This window comes from Anabas testudineus, chromosome 24 (assembly GCF_900324465.2).
Source record: "Anabas testudineus chromosome 24, fAnaTes1.2, whole genome shotgun sequence".
Classification (NCBI taxonomy): Eukaryota; Metazoa; Chordata; class Actinopteri; order Anabantiformes; family Anabantidae; genus Anabas; species Anabas testudineus.
In genome coordinates, this window is record NC_046632.1 from 14,730,014 (window position 1) to 14,757,828 (window position 27,815).

Consider the following 27,815-nt stretch of genomic DNA (forward strand, 5'->3'; position numbering starts at 1 on the left):
AAATGAATAGAGCATCTTGTTCCTTTCACTTGGCTTCACTTGGTTAATAAGAGTGGGCTGACTGACAGGCACAGACAGAGTGAGTCAGCAAAGCTCCAAACAAGTCAAAGCTATTGTGATTCAGACATCCTTTAGAGAAAAAGGTAAGGGGAATGCACAGCAGCCACCAGAACCTGCACACACAACCAAGCCACACATGTACCCATGTATGTTCTCTTGCACAGATTGCCTTCTACCTCCCATTAACACATTTTAGACATTCTAGTTCGGTTAGGGACCTACCTAAACATTAAACTAACCATCTTTATATTATTATTATCATCATCATCATCATCATCATCATCATCATGCTTGATTGTGTCCATATTAAACAACACTAGCATTAAGTACAATACCAAAAAAAAAAATAGAAAAGATTGCTGCAAAGATTTTCCATCTTTCTGCTCAGGAGTCATATTTTGTGTGATCTGAGCAGTCAACAAAGAAGTAAAACTAATTGAAATTTTTATTTGACAGCTACATATCATTTATGTAGCCTCCAGTGGAAGAACAAGGTGGTATTTAGTCCCTGTAAGTTATGGCCATAGCACGGCCCACCGACAGGAAGGGCAGGTGCTAAAACAAAGTGATTCATGCAAATGGTCAGACAAATTACTGCTTGAAGCCCCATTATAGGACAAATAAGCTGTTTATGTTAACGGTAAAGACTATACAGAAAAAGCAGAGTAAGCGCAAGGAGGACTTGCCCAAGAACCCCTACTGGTGGTAGACCGCAGCTACGTTACAAACCCCAGTCTCCCGCATGAGACTTCATGCAGGTAAAGTTATCTGGAATCATAGGATGCCATCACTCAACTTCTAGATAGCGCAGTATTTACTTTAACCTTTACTATAACCCTGCCTGCCCATAACCCCCAACTCTAAAACTGGAATCCAAACTGAAACAGCTCATTATTTTGGAAGCAATTGTTTTTTACAATCATTGGTTAGGATGTCTGTTTTCTAGAAATATATAAACACACACACACACACACACACACACACACACACACACACACACACACACACACACACACACAAGCTTATTTCTCTCATCCATAGAAATCCTTTCATCAGTCTTTCAGTGCTGGGTAATCAAAGCATAAAGAACCATGTCAGTCTGCTATTGCCACAGGCTTAAGTGTGTCTGTGTTTATGTATGTGTTTGTGCAGTCATCAGGTGTTAATCCCATATTGTGTGCTTCCCCGCTGATGTTGAGTAATATGGAAAAAAATATGAATCTCACCTCAGGCCAAATGTGTGAGACTGCTCATAGTGGAACAGGGAATGAATCTTTGCATCTGAATTCACAGCAATCAGCCTGTCAATCAAATCCTGTGGAGTAAAATGAGAGGCTGTGAAGAATACAGCAGTTATGGTGCAAAATGAAAACAGTATGGATATTTACTATGTGTAGGATGGAAAATGTACATTAGCCTCAGTGTATTGGGGGTTTAGGAGGAGGCCTTTACAAGGTAAGACAAATGAGAAGGGTGGTGGGTGCAATCAAAATAAAAAGTGCAAACATGCCCTCAAATGGCTGAAAGAGGCATTGCATGAAGTCTGAACCACACACTGTAAAAAAACACTCACAGGAACGGAGGTTGGCATTTCCCTAAGAGAGTATTCACTCTTGTTGGCTAAAGGGTGCCGGCCCAGCAGCTCCCACACTGACTGGGAAGAGGAGAGCAGGTTGACCATGGACAGGAAAGACTGGAGACACAAAGAAAGAACAACAGGGCTAACGTAAGCAGGAAAACCTGTTACAAAGGTTAAAATCTAAATGCTGGATGCAAAATTGTTAAAGATCACATCAAATTTAAACTGAACTTAGCAAGTACTTTTGGGTAGTTTAGTGGTAAATGGTCTAATGACTGAATTTTGGTGTGAAGGTTTTTAGAAGTACCTATCAAAGAACTGGTTTGAATTTAGGCTATAAAGGAAGTGATGCTTTGTATCACTGGTGAAATGACACATCTCTATGAAAATTAAGTTTTACATAAATGTGAGTACAAAAAAAACAAAATAAATGCTTGACTGGGAAACACTGACATTTAGAATGTCAGTATGTTGTTCATTATAATATTGTAATGATCAGCTTTTCTTTCCATCTCTCATTTCCTTCAGCTATCGTTCTTTCGTCTGTCAGAAGGGATTGTATGTGTTTTATTGTATGTGTTTTTAATAATATCCAATACATCCTGTACACACAAAATTCCCACCTTACAAAAAAAGCTACCCAGGCTACTAGTGAAACAAACAGAGCTACATCACCAAAACTGCTGCTGTAATGTGTCTGTGCTACAGATTTACATTGATTTTTTTCACAGGGGTAAGCGTACAAAACTTCACAGATATTTATCTACACATTTTATCTGGTTTTAGCACAGGCTTGTTTCTGGGGATCTGTAATCATGGTCTTGCAGGTCTTACTGTATGTATGTAACCTGGCAGCCAACCCACTGATAAGGCAGGATTTAAAGTCACCAGTGCCCGAGCACAGTTCACACTTCACTGCTGTCCATATACACTTGGTCAGTTTCACTGAGACACATGACTTGTCCTCCTTTGACTCCTGTCAGAGGCCAACATCTCACAGACTCACACAGTACAAAAATAAATTAAATAAATTTTCAGTCTATCCAAGACTGAACCAGAAAATCTTAACTTGTAAGAGGAATCATTCTCAGGGTACAACACTTGTAGTTTTCTACAACTGAAGACAGTCTACTATACTACAGTCCAGTTCAACTGAAAATGCACACGTCTTAATTGCAGCTTAATCAATTGAGTCTGATCTTGATTCAAAATGTACAGTCTGGTTTAAAATGGCAGTCTATTCTCTTGCACACTACCTTGAGACAGCTTCTGTCTATGGGGTCCATAGGTGTTGGTTTGGGACGGACCACCCTGACATCTTCATTTCCACACTCCAGGGCTGCCCACAACTCAATCACCAGTGCCCGGACAAAACCTGAAACACACAAACATCCAACAAGAGTGTCTGAACTGGACTGAACTGGATTTGTATGATGAAAAATAAATGTGCCTTGTGGGTTTGTTTGAAGGTAATGATCTAACATTTTATCATGCTCCACCGTGATGTGCAGTACTCTCTCTTTTCAAAAATGCGTAAATATTTTAATGCAACTTAGTTAGGTCCCCAGAAGCCCCCGGTTAGATTGAAAATAGTACATGGAAATGGCATATGTCTAAATAACTAGGCAACCTAAAAATTCTCACAATCTGACAAAGATAATTCCCCCTGGGCTGCTTGACTGCTTTATTTCAACTACTGTAGATATCAACTTAAAATACAAGCAATAAACGTCACAGCTGGCAACTGTTTGTTTCTGCATGTAAATGCATTAGTACCTGAACTGCACAGAGCCACCACCCCTGGAGCAGTTGCTGCCACCTGCGTCACCATTACCCCATATCCAAACTTCTCACAGCGGCTCACCTACAGAAATCACACAGAGAAACCACATAAATCTAAAAATATTTCAGTATTTTATCTTTGTAGTTTTTGCTTATACCAGGAAAAAAGGAATGCAATATTGTCATAGGATGACAAAAATAAATAAATAAAGGTTTAGTGAAGCTAAAGCAAACAGCAAATTTGTGATTCAGTATGTGAATTCTGACACTGCCAGAATCCCAGAAAGCAACTGCATAATGTTGTTTAGTATGCTGAGAATAAATCAAATTGCCTGATTGATTTTTGAGTGTGCAAGCCCTTCATTAATTACAACACAATGTCACAACTGAAAATAGACAAAATATAATTACATTTCATAATTAAAGTGAAATGCCAAATGAGAGAAGCAATTACAAGTGTGCATAAACAATGGCAGTAAATTAAGCCCACGGGGAATTAGCTATGGTTTGCATGAAGAGTGAATGTGTGTCTACAATATGAATCATGGACAATGCTGCGTATTTAAGGCATATGTAGTTCAGAGATTAATAAATCACACCCAGTGTGGGAGTAGCAGCATGTAACAGCCCCCAAGCTACTAGTGAATACTAAACAGTCTTCAGGAAATATGACTGTGGCCTTGAGGACGTGCAGGCACAACAAATGACCACATATTCTGCAGAATGAATTAGAGATACCAAAGCATAAGCTACCAGAATGAATAACATCTTTTAAAGCTAGATTATGTTCTGCAGAATGGGATATTATGGAATACAAAAGCCTAAAATTATTTTATGCACGCATATTTTATGGTACAGTTCAATCTGGTCATAGGAAACAGGCGTTAAAACCCATGTGAATAAAAGCATTGAAAAACACAATTGCAGATATAATTTTGAACAACATTAAAATTCACATATTTTGTTCTGGGGTTTAATTATTTGAATTAAGTACTAATCTACTTTATGTGTGAACTCCTACTGTAATTCTTAAGGCTGCTATAGCTGTAGTGTTCTCTTACAGTAACTCAATTCAATGTGGCAAAGAATCACTTGAACAGAATAATATTACTTTGGCAGATTGATAGAATCAAGAAGGATTAAATCGAGCTGCTGCCAAAGTTAATTCTTCCAGAGCTTCCATAAAGGTGATGTAATAGTACCATCAAACTATATCAGCATCAGTGCTTATCAGTATGTCTGCAGTGAAGCCAAATCTCCAGGCTTTATAAAAGTCACAATGTTTGATTCAAAGAAGGTGATAAGATACAAATGTCTGGTTAACTTACATTTTAACTTGAAGTCTACTTCAGTGCTTTTAAAAGTACATGACTCATCTACTTCTGCACTTTGTGATTAGTAATATTTTTACAACAGCCATTGTAAAGGCATCACTGTTTGGAGACGGGGTTGAAAATTATCTGAAGAACCGTTGCTCCCTCTGTACAACAGTTGATGTGTTCATAAGCAAGATACTAAACTTCTTACTAATTGAGTGAACTATACCAAAAACAGTGAGGAAATATACAATTTTATGTCAGTTTCTGATGGAAACTGCTAGGGTGGTAAGGACAAAACTAAAAATAATCACAATTATACAGAATTGGTTATTACCTGGAGTTTTTTAGTAAAGCGGGAGAACATGTAGGAGACACACTCATTAATGGCTCCAGTCTGCTGGAGCAGCAGCAGGCCTTTAGGGGTGGCAGAAAAATTCAGCAGGCTGTCCAACAGTGTCTCCTCCCAGATGAGCCTGTTCCCAAGTTAGAAAGACAAAGTGTATTGCAGGACGATGAATTCATGCTACAAGAAACACAACCTTCAGATCACCGGATGTCAATTAATTAAACAAGTAAGCAATTTGGGAAATCTGGATCACACAAGGCAGAATCAATGCAAGAAATACAGACTATGACTCCATCGTTTGTAGTCAGATCCATTTAATCCCTTCTTTTTCACCAATATTTGATTTAAGTTAAGTTTAAGTATGCTGGGATTTTAATGATGATTCCTGGTAATTGTGAGGTTAACTCCTTAATTTGATATTGTTGCACAGTTCTGTGTGGTCAGAAAGAACCCCACCTGTAGCATCAGCATCCATCAACTGAAAATACCTAATAACAAAAGCAACAGCTATCACATAATGCTGTCAGCTACTGCTTGTTTTATATTTTATGCAACACGATATTTAACAGCTGCACAAATTTCACAAGATTTCATTCAAATTTCTCTCTGGGCAGAACTAAACTATTTCAGTTTTTTTTTCCATAAAAGCTGCAGCTCCAGTCAGCCTGTGTTTACTATTAAAATCAGTTTTTTATTAGGATTAAAGTGAGAAATCCAGTCACACTTTCACGTCATTTCTTTGGAATGGAGACGTTTGCATACACATCAGAACTTTACCTGAGTAAACAGGGCAAATCAATATGCCGCTTTGCTTCCTATTATTGTTACATTCTCATTTTGTCATTAAGATCGATAAGCAGTGTGCTTTTAAATGAATATACTACAGTGCTAAGCTATGGGAGGCCACTCCACTTGTTGATAAAAAGTAAGGTAGTGTCAACCAAGTTAACCCTGCTTTTATGGTGTCCAGACAATCATTGACTGCTTCTGAACCCTAATTCAGGTCAGCATCTGTTACCAGTTAGTTGTTTAATTCATTTTTGGCATTTACATGGTTTCATTTAAAATATCTCCTAAAAATGCAAAAAATTACCTACATTCTGTGGCCCCATAGTACCGTAGGCTGAAATATACACACACACTATAGTATTTCTATACTCCCTCCTTCTCTCTGTGTATAGCCTCACATGTTCTGTAACTCCTGGGTAGATGCTCCAGCAGCAGCTCCGGGTACTGGAGTTGGAACCCTTTCTGACAAGGAACTGGTCTAGAAATAAACAAAAAATTTATTAGTTTAAGCAATACTTTTTTTGCTTGTGTATGTGTTCATTTCCGAAAATTTGACTAGAACTGTTCTGTCTGACCAGCTGCTAGAGAAGGGGACTTAAAAACATAAAATTGACCTAAGCCTACCCTCTACCTACAGATTCATATTGAACTACATATGAGTGATGTTATAGTTACTATAAAATAACAGAAATGCATGTGGATTCAGATTTAACACATCTACATTGTTTGTACTGAGTGGTGTGTTGACAGTGTGCAGTACGTGACATGGGGTAATGTAGTATGAACAGATAGATAATATTTAACACAGATTGGGCAATGGTACAAGGAAGAGAGCATGAAAAGGCTGTAGAATGATGCCATGATGTCTCACAGAAGTTAATTTTTGACATGGATGTTTTGTATAACAAAGAGGTAAGACATGAGGTAGGACAGCCGAAGGAAAATCTACAACTGAATGTGATCCTTATTCTCTGTGATTCTTCTCTAATGGTACTCTAGTGTTGAGCAGTGGTTGGGAGTTAATTTGTTTTTACATTTGACTGTGTTATTGTTTTCTAATTTTGTTTTTCCAATAAAAACTCAGTAAAGGATTTTTCAAATTTGATCCTGTGTTATTATAGAAGCTATATTTCAAAAACTAAGTATACTGCAATGGTTAGTTAATTTCCCCTATTTGCAAGGAATGGCAGAATGTTTATATTGCATAGTGAATGAAGAGAAAACACTTTAATCATTCATCAAGCATTTAAAACAATGACAGGAATAATCTAGTCAGTGAAAGTGATCATAAATATGGACATTTTCTAGGAAAAACAAACTTTAGCTACTTTAATATTTTATGTTTTTATAAACATGTGACTCAAGCATCACTCTTGATATTGAACTCAGGGTCTTCTTATATTTACCAGAATGTGCCTGTCCACTTTCAGGCACTACGGGAACAATGTAATTGTGGGTATGATCAGCAGGTATCAAAACAAACAATAGTTGGTGTAGTTTTCTAAATGTGTTTACTGATTTATTTCTATTCTTTCCATTTGTACACCTATTGATAAAAAGAGGCAGAATGTTTAATCTAGCAAGCATTATATCCAGATGTGAGGTGGAAGTACCTGTTTCCAGGCAGCAGCTAAAGCCCTGTGCAGGCCATAGGGTCGAAGGACCTGCAAACCCTCAAAGGTGTTATATATCTGCCTACAAACAAAGATAAAGGCTCCACATAATGTATGGTACGCATCAGATTCACTCAGTGATGGAAACTCCTTATGCAGCAGCCTCAGGGTAAACTGCACAACAACGTGAGCAGCACATGTTCTGTAAAGGACAGAGATAAGAGACAAGAGAGAAAAATTTTAATAAGTATAATACACTTTGTTGTGCCACAAAACACTGGGAAGTTATGGTGTACCTTAGGGCTTTTCATGTTTTTTTAAATGTAAAAGAGACTCTACTGGGGTATTTGCCTTTATTCATGTAAGTGACGTATGTAAAAGGTAGTCGGCAGTCTGGACTACAGAGACTGCACTCATTAGAACTGTTACTAGAGGAGGAAGCATACATACTAAAGTGAATGGCACTCTCCAATGAATTAGTCAAAAGTTCAACAACAAACATCAAACAATAGAACAAGCAGGATGTGTTATGAAAACCTAAATCTCTATTTTAGTCTGAAAATTAAAAAAAAATATATTCATTGCAGTTATCAAATCACAATTCAATCACAACATCTCACCTCTCACTGTGTGGCACAAGACTGTTTTCATATAAGAAGAGAGCTAATCCTCTGTCAGTGTTTGCGATGTGAGCCAGAACATCAGCAATAAGAGACAGTGTTGCTGCAGGGGACCTCAATTTGACCTGCAAACCAAAAGAATAAACAGGCAAAATTACCCAGCAGCTTCAGAAATTAGGGGAATCTCTTGAGGGATGAGCAGATATTGAAAATTAAAATAACATCATTAACTTTGGCAAAGACGGAACTGAGAAATGTTCATTACCTATGCTTCCACAGTTTGAAACTGCTGAATGTAAAATACAGAGCAATAAAATTATCATTCTGAGACAAGTGAACAGCTTCTATTTTGTGTCCTTCTGATGACTGTGACACACAGATATGTTGTTAGAATCAAGGTTATTAAACTTGAATTCAAGATTAAGGTTAGAGTAAGAATGTGACTACATGTCCTGCATTTATACATTACCTAAGTGTAGTGAAAGCAAATAGGGAGGGTCACTTCATTTAACTATATTAAGGCTGGTTCCGGTTTAATATTTAAGATAGGATATTGTGTTACTCTCACCACTGCCATATCGTTTCCTTTCTGTTTTTGTCATGTTAATGATGTTCAACCGAATTGAGAAAATAAATAGTAAAACTTATTTAAGTTTGCAGTGTGTGTGTGTGTGTGTGTGCATGTGTGTTTATTGACCTGCTTTCCATTGAGCAGAGCTATTACAGGAGCCAGCAGTGTGCATATGACAGAAGTCTGGTGGAGACACTCGACAGCACACTCTGTCCTCTCACACAGCATCCACAGCACCTCCATCACCAGACTGCTGGGCGACAAGACATCTGAACAAACAAACAACAGATCATAACCTCTTCCCAGCTGAATTCAAAAGAATTTAATGTTGTGCCAGCACTTTATTTAGCTATATTAAAGCCTTTAAATCTAACAGCAAGCACAATGGCCTGCTTGTTCTTCTGTCAGCACCTTATCAAAGCATTTAGCAGAGGTTAGTGTCAATTTCTACAACTTCAACCTTTATAAACATAACTGGATGTGTTTATGATCTATGGATACAACAGCTGGGATGATCCATGACACTGATTTATACAGGTGTGAGAACCCCAAAAAATGGTTTCAACTAGGTCTGCAGTTACATAAATAATATCCAACCGAGCTTGGAACTACACTCCGTAATAAATCTCTTTTACACACGTCATACTGTTGCATCTTCTTCTGAGAGGTACGGTGGTGCTAAAATAAAAGAAAACTATCAATATAACTGTGTGACTTGTTCAGCATGAGTTCCTGCGGCAGTCAAAGGAAATGATCTCCTGACAAAGTCAAGGTAGGTGACACTATCGATCACTGGCAGCAAAGTTACTGCAATGTGATTCCTGAGAATGAATGGGGCAATAAAGCAAGGTCTACCAGGACACAACCGCAGCTCTGCCTGACTCAGTACAAGGTTAAAAGATAAAAGATATGGTCTGAGGAATGCTGTTACGCCTCACAGGGAGGGTCACTGTGTTCCCTGAGTCCCTGATTCTGGACACAGCCTGGACAGAAGCCAGTGATGAAGCCAAAACTCACTGACATAGTTTATGAGTGTGTGTGTGTGTGTGGCACCCACCTGTGTGTGAGGCATCACTGTGGAGTTTCGGGTGTTGATACATTATGTTAATAAGGATGACAACCAGCTCTGTCAAGCTGATTGGATCTGAAACACAGACATAATAAATTAGTAAATGTCTGAGTTTCTAGACAGGAACACTAAAATAGTGGTTACACCCAAGATGGAAAACTATCTAAAGCTTTGGAGATAGGGTCATCTTGGGGTCAATTCCAAAGAAACATCTAAATCACATTGTAGTTTCACAATAGTTTTTGTGTCTGGAGGTTTTAAAAGCAGTATATTATATAAAAATAGTATGGTAATATGATTATTTTGCATTTTATCCCACGTCTAAAAGAGCTCTATAACAAATCATGCACCGGGAACGGGTCCAGCCAAAGAGTGGCTTTATGATTGATATAAAACATTCTCCACCATTTGTCATTTGACAGTATCTGTAAGGGGGCAATTTATGTTTAATAAAGTAGGGTTAAGTGCAGAGACAGCACATGAGTCTTTTAGACACGTCTGACTTCATCATCGATGCTGTTAAATAACTTTAGTGATTAAAAGGGGGTGGACGGGGAGAAACTCACTGCACAAGAGAACTGGAGGGAGTAGTACTATGTGTCATCAGTTTGGGCACATTCCTACAAGAGATAATCTGGTGTAAAGATATAAGTAATTATTCCATCATAAAAAGGGAGAGGAGATCATCTGCACAGGGCAATAAACTATTACTACCTAATGTTTGTTTTCCTCTTTAACTGCATGTCAGTGATTTAAACCCCTGGTGAGTCCTGCAACTCAACTTCAGCTCTGAACACATTACACTACTTACACTACTTTCTACTTCTCTTAACTATGTTAGAAATTAAATAATATACTAAGTGTGCTATGACAGTGTGTACACGATAGTCTAGCGTCACACCTTTGCGCTTTCTCACTTTGATGGGAAAAAGTTTTCTTCCATTGGTGTAGATGAGGAGTTTTCCAAGGACACACACAGAATGAACAAAGAAGGCATACTCAAGCTCCCTTCTCGAATAAACACTCCTCTGCACAGAACCTGAAACATTAACAGAAAATCACAATGGAAAAAAGAAACAGTCTAAACATTAGCCTAAATCAAATGTCCTGTTTGCGTCATGTCTAAATATTGAATCTCTTTGTTGGTATTAGAAAAGTCAAAAGTGAAAGGAAAATTTTAAAAAAGTGAAAATCAGAAAAGTGTTTAGAATGAGCTACCAAGAAAAGGTGGATACTAATAAATGTTTAGTACTTTAATATGCCAACTACTAGGCATAAAATTAATGTCTGGGTTGTAACATAGTGGTGAAAAGGCAGTTAAGAGACATTTTTATCTATACCCAGTGTAATAGGATGTGATTGACAAGTGGAAAAAAGGGTGCGACAACCTTGCAGCTTCTCTAGGGCACAGAAAATCAAAAAGCAGCACAGCTTTGAAAACTCTACTTTTCTACTTCTGACTGTATCAGTGTCGTGGGAGTTGGCGTATCTCCACTCATCCAAGACGAGGTCAAAATGTTCAGTCTCGAGGAGCCAGCTGGCTTACAGGAGATAACAGTGACACCAGCACTGCCTCATGCCCCATTGCTTACTGTATTTACTCTTATTGAATTTTCACATTTTAATTCAATTTAACTTGATGGGTGCATTTCTCTACCAATCTATAACTATTATATTTTTGCCAAAATATATGAAAACATGTAAATGAACAAACACATTTTTGAAAGAAACTAGAGGGGTTTAGGGAAATTCTGGACACCAACTGTTGCAAGATATTATAGTATATTATAGCTCGATTATTTGAGAGCTGTAGTTTGTTATAATAAATTTAAAAGCAAAAACAACTGAAGCAAGACGCTACCATTTTCTGAAGCATGGACCTCATTCATGACCCTGGGAACAACATCAAGTTGTCCACTACCTGACTTTCTTTCCACGGTTTCAGCTGCTGCCAACAATCTTTGTTTTGTGAATATCATCTATGGTTGGGGTTTGACAGATTAAATTTTCTGAACTCAATCCTAACTCTGTTTTGGATTATAGCATAGTATACTATACTATAGTATAGTATAGTATAACCTGCACCTTTTAAGCTTTTAATTATGCCTTAAATTTGAAATTGTGAAAACCTTTCACGTCTTTATTGAGAACAACCATAAAAACCTTATAGTGCTAGTGCAAAAAGTATGTGAACCCTTGGAATAATGACTACAAAAAGCTAAACGGAGTCTCAATTAGTTTGGAGGTGTAGACTAGAGCTACATTCAATTGACAAAAAACACTTTTTGTGTTTGCTCCGCACAAGAAGAATGTGCTTATGTGAGCCATGCCTGTTTCAGAGGATCTATAATTAAGAATTGTTGATTTACATAGGGTTACAAAGTGATTTTAAAAGACTTTAACTGTGGACTGGTGAATTTTTAAACAATCTTCAAATGGAGACACTTTGGGATTGTGGCTACTAGAAGCAACCCAGGGCGCCAGCCAAAGATTTGAGGGCATCATTGGAACTGGCTAACATCTGTGTTCATGAGTCTACAGTAGATAAAACATTGAACTAACAGGGTGTCTATGGCAGGACACCACAAAGGAAGCTGCTGCTTACTAAAAAGAACATTGCTGCAAGCCTAAAGATTGCCAAAGAGCACACTGACACTCCACAGCAGTATTGGCAAAATGTTTTGTGGACATTTTGAAACCAAGATTAAACTATTTGGAAATCTGGAAGTTGAGTCATGGCAACTGGACTTCCTTCTTGTTAGGTCGTAACGTTTCGCTAATAGGCAATGAAAGGGGAGGCTGTGAAGGATGTAATGGTCACACCACACCTCTGCTGACCCCTCTTATCCCCTATTATTTATGGGTCGTTACCTGCTGGTGCAGGTGTGAATTGGGCTTAATTTTTCTTAGGATGGATGAAAGGGCAGCATGATAAATACAAGACAGGTTGTGTCTAAGGCCCCCACCTCTGTTGAGTGAGGGAGTGTTGATTTGCACATGCAAGGCTTCCCTCACACCTCTTTTCTCTGTTAAATATGCGAACATGATGAAGATCAGATCACATTTTATGAGAAATAAATGCAGAAAACCATGAATTTCATATGCTTTTATTTGCGACTGTACCTCTGTTACATCTTTCAGTGAGCATGAATTTTTCTGCTTTCTGTTTTGTCTTTTGTATTTTCAGCACACTGCTGATTTAATGACAGCAGAAACAGAGCATAATTTTTGAAAACTAAATAAATGATGATGACAACGTCTAGGTACAAATACATTTAACACCCACAGGCTTCAAATGAAGCATTACTTTCTCATTAGTTTTTTCTGCAGTCTGAGCCTTTTTTGCCTTATTTCACAGGACACATTAAATCAGCATTACTGCAAATATGCTGATGTTTACCACACAGAGTCAGTCAGTGTGAACTGGTATTTGGATATGCCTGAGAGTGCACAGTATATAAACCTGTTGAAATCATGAGTTTGTGGACTGTTTTACTTACCAGTATTCTGCTGCTCTGCTGACTCTGCATCATTTGTCTCATTTGTGAAACGTTCACAGCATTCGCTGTAATGGATACACTGCTGGAGAGCTGATACAATCTAAAAAAGAGGGATTAAAAACATTATAGATTATAGACATGTATGAAAAATCTTAAAGGCAAAATGACACATTCAAAGGTTCCTTTATTGTCATGTCTTATAACACATTGACAACACCTGTTTATATTTGCACTATACACATCTTTACTTTAGAGGTTAGAGCAAATTCAGAGTTGAAACCAGAAAATGAAACCAGAATATATACTAAAGAAGGATACTGTCCACTCATTCCATTTCTAACATGCACACTGCTTTCCAGTTTCTAAAGAGGATGTAGGTTAGAATGTACTTGTGGAAATTCTGATGTTCCTGTGCTTGGCTGTTTCTCTCTGGCATTTGTTTCAGAAGAACAAATGAGTAAGTGAGAGTTATTGATTGAGTGAATCACTCACCAGAGACTTGTATTTCCTCTCCAAGAGTCTGAAAACCACAGTCCTACTATAGTACCCATGCTGAGAAAGAGGGAGGCAGAATGCAATATAAACAACAGACAAAGACATTATTAGAGAAAACTGAAACGACAGTCTATACAACAAATCATGAATCAAAAATATATTCTGCAATACACACCATCCACTTTTTGAACCAGGTGGCTTTAATATCCAGTAATGCCAGTAAGTGAATTGGCTCTAGAGGTTTCTCTGACCTTGGTGAGGTTGAGCCATATTCATGATGGTAGGTCAACAATGAGAATGTGCTCTCTATAACTTCCTCCATATACCTAAATCAGGGTAGAAAGAAAACACTAAAAAGCACTAAAATAAACTATGTAGAAAACTATCAGCATACTGTCCATGTGTATAGCAAGGATGTAGAGAAATGTGCACCAAGTTCCATGCTGACCTTAACTGCACTATTTTTATTTAGATCATATTTATCATTATTAAATCAGTTGCATCTGATTATGGAGAGTGATTAATTTTGGGACAAACTAATAAAGACAGTCTGCCAACCCTGCTTTCACTGTCGGCAAACTAATTGTCAGCACAACAACTCACTTCTCTGGATGGCGGATCCAAAAGGTTGTCACCTCCTTTTGAAAGTCGTTTATCAAACGAATCTGAGGAAAGACAGAGGAGAAACTATTACTGTCTATATATGATGGTATACTTGGTGTAAAAGACAAGATCTTCTACCTGTTTAAGAAGACGACTAATCTCCGGTTTCGTTATGTCGATGGCAACTGAGCCCGTTGGGAAGCTCAGCTTGTGAGAGAGAAAACTTGACTCCACACTTTTAGCTGAAAAAGGCAACAAATACTTAGTGCCAACCATCCTTTACATGTAAGATTATATTGGTGTTCATATACTAGTACATGCATAATCCAATAAAGTGATTTAAATTGCACAATCCATGTCTTAATTGTGTAATAGTATGGTCCCAGTATTGATGGATTATTTATTTCAGTACAAAATAATTCATATTAATCTTTTCTAATATGCTAGGTATGTGGACCTTTGGCAAAAAGCTCAGAGGTGTGTCCTTGGTAAATAAACTTTGGCTAAGGATGAGCTGACCTTTTATAATGTATTTTTATTAATAAATGTTTTTTTCCTTGTTCAGTTCAAACATTAAGATGCTGCATACGCACATCCAAACACAGTAATGTCAACTGAGAACAGCCTACCCAAGCTGGTGTAGATCTCTCGTGTCAAATTCAATGGAGAGGAGGAGAAGCTTTTAGCAAAGTACTGCAGTACATTATCCTGAGGGAGGTGAGGGGGCGAGACATAAGTTGCCAGAATAGACACAAACACACACACACACACACAAACACAAACACAAACACACACACAAACACTGTATATATTGCAGATAAGCGTTAAAAATATTATGACATTAAATTAAACAAGATTGATGTAAAACAACAGAAAAAGGTCAAATGAAAGGCCTGCATATGTGATACCACTTAGTTCTCAGTCACTAGGGACAACAGTATTATCTTGTTTTGTCCTCAAATTTGCCCAGAGTGGCAGAACAAGATAAGCAAAAAAAAAATGTCAGTTGTTTTGCTTATCATGACTTAGAAAGGCAGACATTAAAAATAAACAATTATGAGCATGATTTATTAGCAAAACAATAAATGTGATTTTGTATGATACCAGCTGACACATTGAATAAAAAAAATAAATAATAATAATAATAATAATAATAATAATAATAATAATAATAGGACTTACACTGAGGTCGGGGTCGGTCAGTGCTGCACAGAGGTTAGTGCGCAGACTGCTCCAGCTCTCACAGCTCAGTACGTCAGATGGAGGGGCGCAGCACAGAGCTTGCAGGGCCTCCCAACGCACCTACACGGAGAGTTATATCCCTTTATATGTTATATCACATTTAAAGGTCTGGGGTCTGTGGTGGTGAACTTTTTTTTTTTTATTGCCAGCTGGCTGGTTAAACACATCTATAAAAGATGCTGACAGGAAAATGTCAACGAATGTCCCAGCTGCTGCAAGTTAAGACTACAGCTTTCAAAAATAGCATAGGGCAAAAAATAAAGAGAGATATTATCCTGTAACTCATCTCACAATCAGTCAGTTTCATCTTGCAACCCTCATCTATGATGGTCCAGAGCACTGCTAAGTAACACCAAACAACGTTCACATCTTTATTTTTTTTTATATGTGAACTTTTTTTTACCTCTTTCGGTCTGCTGGAGTTAAGTTGTTCAGCCAAGACTTGCAGCTGCTCTTGTCTGATGAATGCATAACTCTGAAGAAGGAGACAATGATTATATAATATTTATTCATAATGATCCACAGGAATATAAAATTCAAAAGAGCTGTTATTGCTTGATAAGTGTTATCAGCAGTTTCAGAGATCACTGGGTGAACCTACTGATACAGTTAAGATACTACAATGATCACTTAGCTTACTCATGAATAATTTTTTTAGAAGCAATAAACAAATAAAATGTGATTGTGTATTTCCATCCAAGTGTATCTATTGCATTTCTGACCTGGTTGAAAGACGAGTCACTGTCAGAGCAGTTGTCAGTGAACTGATGGACTGACTGACTGCGCTGCTTCTCTTTGTGCATTTCCTTCTTCAGCTGGTCCTCCTCAAACCTGTTGATTAAAGCCTCTACAGCCATGATTATGGTGTTTTTCAAGGTCTGCCTCATTTGCTTGTATCTGTCAAAGCAAAAGAATTGTGTTTATTGCTAAAGTTACCATTAATTATTTAATTAAAGGTATTAATAAAGGCTGGTCTCTTTTTCAGTGTATAATTCAGAACACATTCTGCCTATCTTTTAGAGACCAAATGTTCAAATAACGATTTCAACTCCATTTATAGCTGAAAGAGAAAAATCAGAATTGAGAAAAACAGAGTAAGTGAGGTATTCTTTTTCAAATAATAAAATAATTAACATCTGTTTTCACTGTTTTTACACTTACAGTATTTCAAGAAGGGAGCAGAACAAGGAAAGTTTGTATTAAACTTGATAATAAATGATATACAGAAATACAGGACTTCAGAATATTGCACAGTTTATACTAAATGTAGTGGTTGCCTGTGTATTTACTCAACAGTAAATAAGTCATAAATATTTAAAGAAAATTATGTAAACATAGCACATAGATGTATGGGTTTTACAATCTACTCACTCAGCTGACTCTCTGGTCCTTTGGGTAACAATATGTATCAGGGCATCATGTCCTGAGCCAACTGTGTGTTGTCCATCTCCGCTGGTCAAATTTTTCGTTTCCTCCTCCACTACTGTCCCTAAAGATCTTTCCATATACTGACGGAGGAACTTGACAAACTCATAACTAAAAAAAAGACAGAATCAGGTTTAATGTATATGTTTGAATAATATGTTGCTCAAAGAGATGATTGTAACTACAAAGAGAGAAAGTCTAAATTACTTTAAAATTACTACCATTCTGTCAGAGTCTGGTGATCTTACTTGTGGAAGTTCTTGTCAGTCTCCTCCAGGTGAAGAAGGATCTCTTCAGCACATTCAGCCGACGCAGCGCCAGAGATACTGTCGTTGATGCTTCTCAGAAACAGCTTGAGCAGAGTCTGTAATTCCACCCCTTCTTCAGCTGATAACTGAGACATCTCTAAAGCTGGCCCTTAAGATGGGAAAGAATAGAATGAAGCAAATATAGAGAGATGAGTGGTCAATTCCTCACTAAGTGCATGTCACAACACACCCAAGTCTGATAAATATTAGTTCCAGTTTAGCTTGTTTTGTAGCCATATTAGAAAATTAACAAATACATTAAATATTATAAACAGCGCATATACTACTTTGATAATGGTGAAGTGGGGGCAGAACTGAATTGGTATGTTCCAGCTTCTAATTGACCGAACACACCTGATCCAGGTAATCAGAGTTTGGTTACCCTACCCCACCTAATGTACTGTTTATTTTTTTAGTAGAGTAGGGTTGTAATTGCAGAAACTAACTTGTTGATGACGAATTTTAAATGCTCTGTAATTATATTTTCATTTATGCTCAATGGTCAACATTGGTGTTTCTACTGAAATATTAAATTAAAACTTTAAAATAAGAGGAATACGTGATATTTTTCCAAGAAGTTAATATCTGCTATCTCTGGTTAGCTTGACACTGACAAACGCACCATCTAGCTAACTGCAAACATTCAGTTGAAACTTCATCTGAGCGGAAACAAAGAACTTTCTGGCTGCACAGACCAACAAAACACGCAGACAAACGTCCAGTGCATCACGTTATAAAGAGGGTCACCTTCCCCACGGACTAGAAAAAGCTTTTCATCCAGCTATGCTAACATTTTGATAGCATCTTACCCGCGACAGCTGCGTCTCTATGGGAACGTCCACAGTTTCAACTGCGGTGCATTATGGGACGCAAACGCTGCCTTGCATTTACGTCGGAAATATGGAGATCAAGCATGAAGTAAACATACTAAAATAAGTAAAAACTTAAATATGACACCCATATTAGTGACATTAAGAGGATGGTGATATTTATTAATCTGCCACCTATGAAATGATTTAATCTAATAAGATTTATTAAAGATAGAGATTTTCCACAGTTTTTCTCATGCGGTATTGAATGCAGCACCACTGACGTACACATCACATGACTCAATGTTTTGTTCCTTCAACCGGGTGCTGCACAGCTGACATCTGTACCTGCCAAAAAGTCTGTACTTCTTAATACTTTTATCAGAAACTTACTTTATTCGAATAGCGACATGTCTTGTTCACACTCCTGATTACTCATTACTCATTTTTTTCAGAACGCGGGGTAAATCTTCTGGATAAGCGTTTGCTAGCAAACTAGCATCAGCATGGCGGCAGTTGACAGCTTTCAGTTTTTGTACCGAGAAATTTCTCGATCATGCGATTCTTACTTTGAGACCCTCGCCCTGGTGGGAGCTCTGTACACAGCCAGCAAGGCAGTAATCCTGTTGAGAGACTGCTGCACTTTGGCCAGAGTTCATTTCCTGCCAAGGTTAATCCCGTGTAAGAAGCTGACCCAAAGATATGGTGACTGGGCTGTGATTTATGGTAAGGCTGCAGCCTTGATCATTTAATGTGTGGATTTTCTTTTGGACAAACAGTCTTAAACCATAATATAGCCTGTTCTATAAAAAGACAAATCATCAGATGTCCAGATGTCATGAGCTGAAGTCAGAAGTTGTTGCAGTTTTCCTTGATAAATGTTATGAATAAAATAAAAGAATTGTCTTGTATGTCTTTGTGATCCACTAAGAAGCCTTCTATTTCAGTAATAACAATTTTAATCAAATGTTTTTAAGGTCATTGTGATGTAATGATTATTATGACGTCAATCGATTATGTCCTTATTTCTTGGTGACATGACTTTATCGATAAACATTTCCCTCTGTCCTGTCAGGTGCATCGCCTGTTGCCAAAGCCTATGCAGAGGAGCTGGCCAACCATGGTGTCAGCATCATCTTTGTCACTCAGGACCACACTGCTGTTAGAGACATCGCTGCAGCCCTCTCCCAAACCTACGGAGTGGAAACCATTGTTGTCCTAGCTGACTTCTCATTGGACCAAGCAGCCAGCAAACCCATCAAAGAAGCCATGAGGGATAAAGATATTGGTTTCCTGGTGAACTGTGTAGATGAGTCTTTGAATTCTCCTCACAGCCTGATTGAAATGCCTGAGCAGAGCCTGTTGGATTTGGTCAATAAGAACGTTGCAGTTGCCACTCTGATGACCCGGTTGGTGCTGCCAGGGATGGTCGAGCGCAGCAGAGGAGCTGTGGTCAATATATCATCAGGTGTTTGCTGCAGACCTTTGCCTAGAAGAGTGACTCTCGTCGCCTCCACTGTGAGAAAAAACCCTGTTGATATCAACCACTTTCTTCCTGAATATTCCTTCAAGTCAAGCATAATAAACGTATACACAAATAATACGTCTAAAAAAAGAATTCCAAGATACAGTATTTGAGTGATGTGATCGGTACCTGAGCTAATGTCAAACTACAGTCTTGCTGTCTGTCTTTATTCCTTCTTCTGTCAGTTAAATAAACACAGAATCTCAAACACTTTTAACCTAACCTAACCATCTAACCTATCCTGATAATAATCTCCTTTTCCTTTATTTACCCGACATTTCAGGGCTACCTGGATAATTTCTCAACAGCTCTTCACCTTGAGTACAGTGCCAAAGGAATCTTTGTGCAAAGTCTGATTCCTTTCCAGGTAAATTACCTGATATCACTATTAGCATGTATAGTAGAGTATTGATAACAGAAGCAAAGTATTGGTTGAACTATATAACCAAAATAATGTACAATATGTATAAGTACGCAGCTGTTATATTGACTCAAAAACCAAATTAAGGCTTCATGACAGAGGGGTATAAGTTGTTTCTTATTTGTTATTCTTGATTCCACATGTATAAGCAATCTATTATAGATTGTGGACAGTACATTTTATTGGATGCATATTGAAGGTATTTTGTACTAAGGTGTATTGTGTTTTTTGTGTATGTATATACAGATAGCCTCAAGCGGACGACAACCATCATCATCATCATCATCACAATCACCAAGAGAAGGTTGGTTTGTACCAAAGCCAGAGGTTTATGCTCGCCATGCCATCTCCACCCTGGGAGTGTCTCATAGAACCACTGGCTACTGGCCTCATACACTGCAGGTCGGTACTGAGTCAAATAGTTACTTACTTTAATATTACATTTTTACATTTAGAGTTTACTGCTCACAGATTCACAGCTTCAAATTTGTGTCTGACACTTTGATAACAGAATGTTAAACTTGCACGTTTTAAACGTCTTTTCCTCTGTTGGTCTTGTTTCTTCTCAGTATGGACTAATGAGGTGCATTCCAGAGTGGATTTGGGTTCTTGGAACACGTGTGTTCATCAATTGAAGCTAAGAGCTCAAATCGTCACAAAGATTTAACCGTGTTACTGGAGTCATATGCAGCGTGAGAGTGAGACTGAATATGCACATATTACTCACAGACAGTCATCTGAGAGATTTGTGAAGTCCAAAATCCTGATAGAAATCAGATTGAAATCTGATAATAAATCTCTTTGATAGCAGATTGTTATTGATATAATTTGGTTGGTACATTGCCTCAGTGTTTAGAACATTACCATAGTTTCAGCCCTTTAGACTATTATATAACAGATTATTCTGAATGGGCTGGCTGCCAACATGGATCACTGCTGGTAGGTTCACTTAAGCAAAAGGTGAATTTGCTAATATTTAATTTTGGTTTTATTTTAAAAAGTTGCACATTGAAACATGTCTTGAATCTGCTTTTAGCCTGCATCCTAACCAGTGGGTTTTGGAAGCATTTGGAGAAGCTGTTTTCCAGGCAGTACAGGTCTGGAAAACATGTTCGATGAAAGTGAAAAAGACATTTATTACACAAACTCAAGACTGTGACCAAAGGAAAGCATGAACTTGAACATAGTATTCTTGTATTGTGAATACAGCTTGAGGTTATTTGTCCTCCTTATCCAGGCAAAGAGTTCAGATAAAGACAGGACATGCTAGTGGAGTATTTTTACACCCAAGAGAAGAGTGTTTACAGTGTTGACTGGAGATTGGTAGCTTAAGGTGGATATGGTGTCAGTGCTCAGATGATAACTTAAAATGCAACAAGCAGTGATGCTGTAATGTTTTGATATTTATTTATTATATCTAGTTAATGCACTAAAATTGTTGAAGCGTTTGGCTTTAAAGTTTGATCAGATTCCAGTAGGCTGCAGTGTTGTTCTGGCTGTGTTGAGTGATCAGCATAAACATGATGGTATCATCATATAATACCTGTCATATCTAGTGATGTTCATTACAGCACAAAATAAGGCAATAAATTCTTTGTTTATTCCCATATCACTGTCCTGTGCTTCATTTTATCTTTCTCTGAAGGTTAGTACGGGTAAGCTTTTATTTTCCAGCATATAATCAGCATATTTTGACTCTAATCTATAGGTTGAAGGCCATATACGCTGTGTTTGTCTCTTAAAACACCAGCATGGCGTAAATCATTTACATCTATGAAAAAACACGGTGTCGACTGCTGGAGTTCATCCTGTGAGCCCCCTCAGATCACCTGGGTCAACCTATGACCACACATGAATTGCAGTTTGCAATAAGCATGTGTGGAACTGAACAAACCTCCTGCCTTCTTTTAAAGAATTTAAACATGAAAGCAGAAAAACACTTGCTTTTTCTAAAGTAAATTAAGCTGCTAAAAAAAGTGACATGGAATATGCAGAAAATAAAGCCAGCAAGATATTTTTTGCCCTTTGACTTACACAAAGAACATCCTACATCTTACTGCATATTCCCTCATTTGTGAGTTTAAACTGCATTAACATCTGATAATGTGAGGGCAGAGAATACAGCTCATCAAGCCATTTAGTGACTTTTTAAATCATATTTTTATACAGAGCTTTGCTTACATTCAGCCAGTGTTAGGACTAGAGATTTGTTATTGTGGTTAGAATGGCGTCCTTCTAGATAAGACACCAAAGGAAGAAAGAAAGAAGCACAGCTTCTTCACTTTCTTCTTTAGGCATCCTCACGGCACATCGCTTTCTTCATCCCTGTTTTCTCTCTGTGGGATTTTTAACTGGTAAGTTGACTAACAGCATGCATTGCGTATGCTCTCGTGTTTATTTTGCCAAAAAGTTGATACTGTGCATGGAGTGCAAAAGTTTGAGAATTCCAGCAGCTGTAATTATCCTGGAATACCCTGATGTTGTAACCATTGCTGCTATGGAATAGTAACACTATCCTGTACAATATCCGTACTCTTCAAAATAAAAAAGACACTGTAAATATAATGCCATTTGTATGTATCATAATACATATGTTCAATTATAAGAAGCTCAGGAGGTGGGACTGTGAAAGTGACAGTAATTTTAAGTTGTAATGTTAATGTTACCACTGTTTGTGTGTGTGTTTTACCTTTAATAGTAAGAAAATTCAAGTTACTATACTAAGTGGCTAATGTATAAAACAAAACATTCAATGATGTAAAATAGTTACAGTAATAAATAGAAATTGATTATTCATCTCATATTCTATAAAGAAAATTATAATATTGTTATAAAGTTCAATTAAGTTTTATCTTTCCAAACAGGCTAATCTGTATTTTACATGAGTGTTGAGCTCTGTGTCTCACATTTGTAAGATTTGCAATAGTTGGTATTAACCAAGGTTAAGGTCTTGGTTTCTAGCAGATAAGTATGTTTTGGAGATTTAAAAGCTGCAGCTGTGGTCTCTATCAACAAACTCACTCTTGCCTGCAGGAAGTGATGGTTTGGCCTTGTCAGAGTGTCTGTTTGTTCTCACTTGCAGAACTGCAAACCTTTTTACATATCACTTTAAAACTGCAAATTAATGAGTAACAGGTCCAGTCAAAGGGATGTTGAAGGAAAAAAATGCAATTTACGAAAATGAATAAAACAAGATTGCTTCCAAATAATTCATTTTAAAACCATCTATAATAAAAGTCAACCTTCGGAGAGTCATAATGATCAACCATCTCATATATCTTCCCATATAGAAAGCAGGACAAGTGGCAACTGAAATGGGTGAATGGGATGTACTGGGTCGCCTGCTGGATAAAGTTCAGACCCACTCAACAGTGATTGGCAAAGTCTGGCTCACAGTGTTGTTTGTCTTCCGCATCCTGGTCCTACGCACTGGGGCTGACAAGGTCTGATCATAAAGTAGATAAGTGAATAAGTGTTTTCAACAAGAGGGCAATAACTGACTAACAAGTCTCCACCAAGTCTCAGAATTTTTGTGCATGTCTGTCTCGTTCATCTCATCTAGGTGTGGGGCGATGAGCAATCTGATTTTGTCTGCAACACTCAGCAGCCCGGCTGTGAGAACGTCTGTTACGACCTCGCTTTCCCCATCTCTCATGTTCGCTTTTGGGTCCTTCAGATCATTGCTGTAGCGACTCCAAAGTTGCTTTATCTTGGTCACGTCCTTCATGTGATCCACATTGAGAAGAAGGTGTGTTACTGCAACTAGTGTGATGGCCTGTCTGGTAAATGCTTGATTTGTCAGGTGTGCTACACCTGCAGAGGCTAAAACACAAAGCAGGTATTAGGCAGGGGAAACAGTATCGAGTATTGCTCGGAGTGAAGCTGCAGTATTATCAATAAGATAGTCGACGTACTGGAGTAACATTAGGATGACTGCCCTCCTTTGAGTTGGAACATGGCTCTGAAATAAAAGATGAAATCAGTTGCTGCTACTCCTCCACCCCGACCTGTGCGTCCAAGAACATGTAATTAGGTTAAGTAAGATTGGAAAGGGGTTCAGACAAAGTCATATCACTAGACATGTAACATTTGGCTTCAGATTAGAGATCCAGCGTTGGTAGAATTGCAGATCTTGACTTGTGTAAGCATGGATCAACTTTCTCCTTTAACCTATTTATCTTCCGTATATGTGCACCAGTTTTAAACCTGTTACACCTAATGTTCTGTCTGACTGTAGCGAATGTGTGAGGTTTTTTCTTAATTTCAGATTCCTGGAAAATGTCTAACTCTGTCTTCCTATCCTTCCAATCAAGGTGAAGGAAAGAATGAAGAACCATTTAGCATTGAATGACCATGCCAGTATGTTCTTTAGGAAGGCCTACAAAGTTCCCAAGTACACCAAGAGCAGCGGCAAGATCAGCATACGTGGCTGTCTACTTCGCAGCTATGTCCTCCATCTCATTGCTAAGATCATCCTGGAAGTTGTGTTTATTGTGGGTCAGTACTTTCTTTACGGTTTTACCCTCCAGGCTCGCTACGTCTGCACTCGCTTCCCTTGCCCTCACAAGATAGACTGCTTTCTGTCCAGGCCTACAGAGAAGTCCATCATCATCTGGTTCATGCTTGTGGCAGCCATCGTCTCCCTCATCCTCAGCCTGGTTGAGCTGTTCTATCTGTGTGTAAAGGCTGCGAAGGAGTGCATGGCGAGGAGGCAGGACTACACCGTGACCCCGGTGACACCTCCAATTTCGGAAAAGAGAGCTTTTAAAAGGCGGGATGAGATGATCCAGAATTGTGTCAACCTGGAGCTGGAGCTGCAAGGACGAAAGTTGGGAATGAATGGGATCACAGGGGGGGTCAGCGAGGTTGCTAAAAATGTGACGTCCGAGAACAACATGGGCGAGGTCCACATCTGAAGAACGGAGGCAGTGATAGGTTGTACATCCATCCAGCTCCAGGAGAGTTTGTGTGCTTTGGCTTTAGAGAGTAAAGGGGGAGGGGGGCACCAGCTTCTGTAAATAGGACTCAGTCACATTTAAAATGTTGCTTAAAATAACTGCAAGTGACTTTTGTGACACTATACAAAAAAATCTATGTTTTTATGCTGTTGGCAGACCCTTCATTTTGAAACAAGGCACCTGTAGTAGACTCAGATTTTGGCTGATTTTGATGAAGGTAATTTGAAAAAATTAAATGTTGATTAAATAAACCTCCTGGATTCAGATTTTCATCACAATAAAAGTGTTCTTTTCTTACCGTGTTGTTATGTTTGCACATTCTCTGACATGATAGAAAAACACAGAGTTGCCCTAGAGTAGAGATGAACATAGTTCATAGCTGTTGCTTCCTTAAATTATTATCTCATCTGTCTAAAATTTAGCTTTTTACCTTGAGAACCATTTGGTGTATCCACGTAACAAGGAGTTTGGCTCCTGAGAGTGATTATCCAACACCTGTCAATTATTCACACAATTATTACACTCATCCACTTGGGTTGTGTCTGACTTACAACTTTTTCCTGCTCTCGTTTGCTGACGGGTAAAACATGACATGAGTGCCAGATGTGTGTTGCGCAATGTGATCCCGCATCAGTCTGCTGTCCTCTGAAACTCCAAGGTCCAACTTCAGTTAGTGATCTGTACCAGCCACAGAAAGTTCTTTCAGTGCAGATCAGCAGGTAAGATGCAACAAATTTTCTTCTCTACAGATAACGGATCACTTGATGAATTTAAAACTTATCACAAATGTGAATATTTTTAAATATGTTTTCATATATATCATCATCACCAATGTGATTGTGCAGTAAAATCACTTTTTTAATATGGACTTATTCGAAAAAGGATCGTTCTTTCCATCAGGTTTATTATTAATATATGACTGTGACAGCCTTAGATGACCAACACGGCTAATTTTTCTAATTAACCCGCATGTTATATTTCTTATATGTATAGTGTATAAAACATCAAATTTCAGTTGTATTTTACAGGTTAACAAAATGTTTTTCAAAGCAAATCCCTGTTTATTTCCTTTTATAGTATTTTTTCATATTTTCATTTTTATTTTATTTCTATTTCAGCCAATTCCTACTTTGGTTTATTAGTATAAACGCACTGAATCTTACATTCTTCTGTACAAAATTCTGATTAATGATTATTTCGGAAACATATTGACCAAGTGGCTCAAGGTTCAAGAGGCTCTGCGACTCTTTCCTATGCATGTAGCCTGGTGTAAGAACAGAAGAAAGGACCAGCACAATGAGCTCTTTTCAGCAGCATGCAATAAACCTCTTTTTGAATGCTGCTTAATATTGATTAATAATAAGTTGTGGTTCATTTTTGGTATAAGATAATGTACACAACATTAAGGCCTATACTTCTTTTACTTTTCTTCACAGATCAGTAACTGAAAATCACTACTAAGGATGGGAGACTGGGGATTTTTGTCATCCTTGCTGGACAAGGTCCAGTCCCACTCCACGGTCATTGGGAAGATCTGGATGAGTGTCCTGTTCCTGTTCAGGATCATGGTTTTGGGTGCAGGTGCTGAGAGCGTGTGGGGCGATGAGCAGTCCGGCTTCATCTGTAACACTCAGCAACCTGGTTGCGAGAATGTCTGCTACGATTGGACCTTCCCCATCTCGCACATTCGCTTCTGGGTCCTCCAGATCATCTTTGTCTCCACGCCAACATTGGTCTACCTGGGTCACGCCATGCACGTCATCCACAAGGAGAACAAGCTGAGGGAGCAGATGCAGAGCCCTGGTGGGAATCGGCTGGTCAAAGTGCCCAAATACACAGACGAGAAGGGAAAAGTGAAGATCAAGGGGAACCTGCTGGGAAGTTACCTGACTCAGCTCGTGGTCAAGATCATCATCGAGGCCGCCTTCATAGTGGGCCAGTACTACCTGTATGGCTTTGTCATGGTCCCCATGTTCCCTTGCTCCAAGAAGCCCTGTCCCTTCACTGTAGAGTGCTACATGTCTCGACCTACTGAGAAAACTATCTTCATCATTTTCATGCTGGCAGTGGCCTGTGTCTCTCTGCTTCTCAACGTCATTGAGATGTTCTACCTGATTTGTACCAGGGTCAGATGTGGGTCCAGGTCTCGCAGTCGCAAGATTACCTCAGCAGAAAATCCTGCCAGCCTGTCAGCCCCCAGATGGCCGACTGCAGAGGAAGCACTCAGGCAGAACAAGATGAACATGGATCTTGAGAGCAGCCAGAGTATTGGAGGCAGCCTGGATGGGGCGAAAGAGGAGAAACGACTTCTGAGTGGCCATTGAAAGCCACTGCCAAGCCATTAAAATGTATTAAAAGCCCTGGTTTTAGATTTCCCCTGTGGTTTCTTGTTCAAATCCACCTAAGAGACTAAAGAGAAAATTGATTTCAGTGTGTACACATCATGACAGATTATCAAGAAAAGGCTTTATTGTGTTAAATTGACATTTTTAGGTCCATTTTGTTGGAAACTTGACATTTATTTTGTATTTTTAAAATCTAATATTGTACAGTGTGCAATACTGATGTATTTATGTTCTCAGGATAAAAACAAGTGAGCAGAATTGTGTCTGTTCCCAGTTGTTGAACGTGTCTATTTAAGTTATTGTCATGTTCATTTTCTAGGACTTCATTTGCTTCCTACAAGACAATAATAAGGCTCATGATGATTGAGGTGTAGTTGTGGTTTCTACTGTATGTGTATATGGTAGAGTTTTGTATGCTGTATTGTTTAAAATAAAT

The 27,815-nt window shown here is 38.3% G+C and overlaps 4 protein-coding genes across 5 annotated transcripts in view; 3 read left to right on the plus strand and 1 right to left on the minus strand.

Annotated features, from left to right (window-relative positions):
- tbc1d32 (TBC1 domain family, member 32) overlaps window positions 1–18,074 on the minus strand; it is a 54,541-nt gene extending 36,467 nt beyond the window's left edge. Inside the window, exons 1-23 of the mRNA XM_026340671.1 lie at window positions 18,017–18,074; window positions 17,262–17,430; window positions 16,960–17,124; window positions 16,311–16,485; window positions 15,992–16,063; window positions 15,529–15,648; window positions 14,976–15,054; window positions 14,485–14,588; window positions 14,347–14,408; window positions 13,919–14,069; window positions 13,741–13,800; window positions 13,249–13,348; window positions 10,650–10,787; window positions 9,737–9,823; window positions 8,806–8,948; window positions 8,109–8,233; window positions 7,489–7,690; window positions 6,274–6,353; window positions 5,075–5,213; window positions 3,416–3,503; window positions 2,896–3,014; window positions 1,634–1,753; window positions 1,287–1,375 (exon numbers count right to left, since the gene is read on the minus strand). Coding sequence (XP_026196456.1) covers window positions 1,287–1,375; window positions 1,634–1,753; window positions 2,896–3,014; window positions 3,416–3,503; window positions 5,075–5,213; window positions 6,274–6,353; window positions 7,489–7,690; window positions 8,109–8,233; window positions 8,806–8,948; window positions 9,737–9,823; window positions 10,650–10,787; window positions 13,249–13,348; window positions 13,741–13,800; window positions 13,919–14,069; window positions 14,347–14,408; window positions 14,485–14,588; window positions 14,976–15,054; window positions 15,529–15,648; window positions 15,992–16,063; window positions 16,311–16,485; window positions 16,960–17,124; window positions 17,262–17,416 — 2,573 coding nt within the window. The 5' untranslated portion in view covers window positions 17,417–17,430; window positions 18,017–18,074. The remainder of the gene's footprint in view (window positions 1–1,286; window positions 1,376–1,633; window positions 1,754–2,895; window positions 3,015–3,415; window positions 3,504–5,074; window positions 5,214–6,273; window positions 6,354–7,488; window positions 7,691–8,108; window positions 8,234–8,805; window positions 8,949–9,736; window positions 9,824–10,649; window positions 10,788–13,248; window positions 13,349–13,740; window positions 13,801–13,918; window positions 14,070–14,346; window positions 14,409–14,484; window positions 14,589–14,975; window positions 15,055–15,528; window positions 15,649–15,991; window positions 16,064–16,310; window positions 16,486–16,959; window positions 17,125–17,261; window positions 17,431–18,016) is intronic.
- A 355-nt stretch (window positions 18,075–18,429) lies between these two features.
- hsdl1 (hydroxysteroid dehydrogenase like 1) lies at window positions 18,430–21,677 on the plus strand. The gene is made up of 6 exons (XM_026340711.1): window positions 18,430–18,488; window positions 18,586–18,856; window positions 19,206–19,648; window positions 19,939–20,022; window positions 20,323–20,478; window positions 20,646–21,677. Exons 2-6 carry the CDS (start codon window positions 18,637–18,639, stop codon window positions 20,709–20,711), a joined length of 969 nt encoding a protein of 322 aa, XP_026196496.1. The 5' UTR covers window positions 18,430–18,488; window positions 18,586–18,636; the 3' UTR covers window positions 20,712–21,677.
- Window positions 21,678–22,276: 599 nt separating this feature from the next.
- Window positions 22,277–25,492, plus strand: LOC113149721 (gap junction Cx32.7 protein-like). 2 transcript variants are annotated; one of them, XM_026341965.1, is made up of 4 exons: window positions 22,277–22,430; window positions 23,367–23,519; window positions 23,639–23,824; window positions 24,390–25,492. In XM_026341965.1, the coding sequence occupies exons 2-4, from the start codon at window positions 23,391–23,393 to the stop codon at window positions 24,990–24,992; spliced, it is 918 nt and encodes a 305-aa protein (XP_026197750.1). In that variant the 5' UTR covers window positions 22,277–22,430; window positions 23,367–23,390; the 3' UTR covers window positions 24,993–25,492. The 2 variants fall into 2 exon arrangements, with proteins under 2 accessions (XP_026197750.1, XP_026197751.1); XM_026341966.1 differs by lacking the exon at window positions 22,277–22,430 and having other exon boundaries at window positions 23,234–23,519.
- A 215-nt stretch (window positions 25,493–25,707) lies between these two features.
- On the plus strand, window positions 25,708–27,815 carry cx32.3 (connexin 32.3). The gene is made up of 2 exons (XM_026341967.1): window positions 25,708–25,753; window positions 26,471–27,815. Exon 2 carries the CDS (start codon window positions 26,498–26,500, stop codon window positions 27,356–27,358), a length of 861 nt encoding a protein of 286 aa, XP_026197752.1. The 5' UTR covers window positions 25,708–25,753; window positions 26,471–26,497; the 3' UTR covers window positions 27,359–27,815.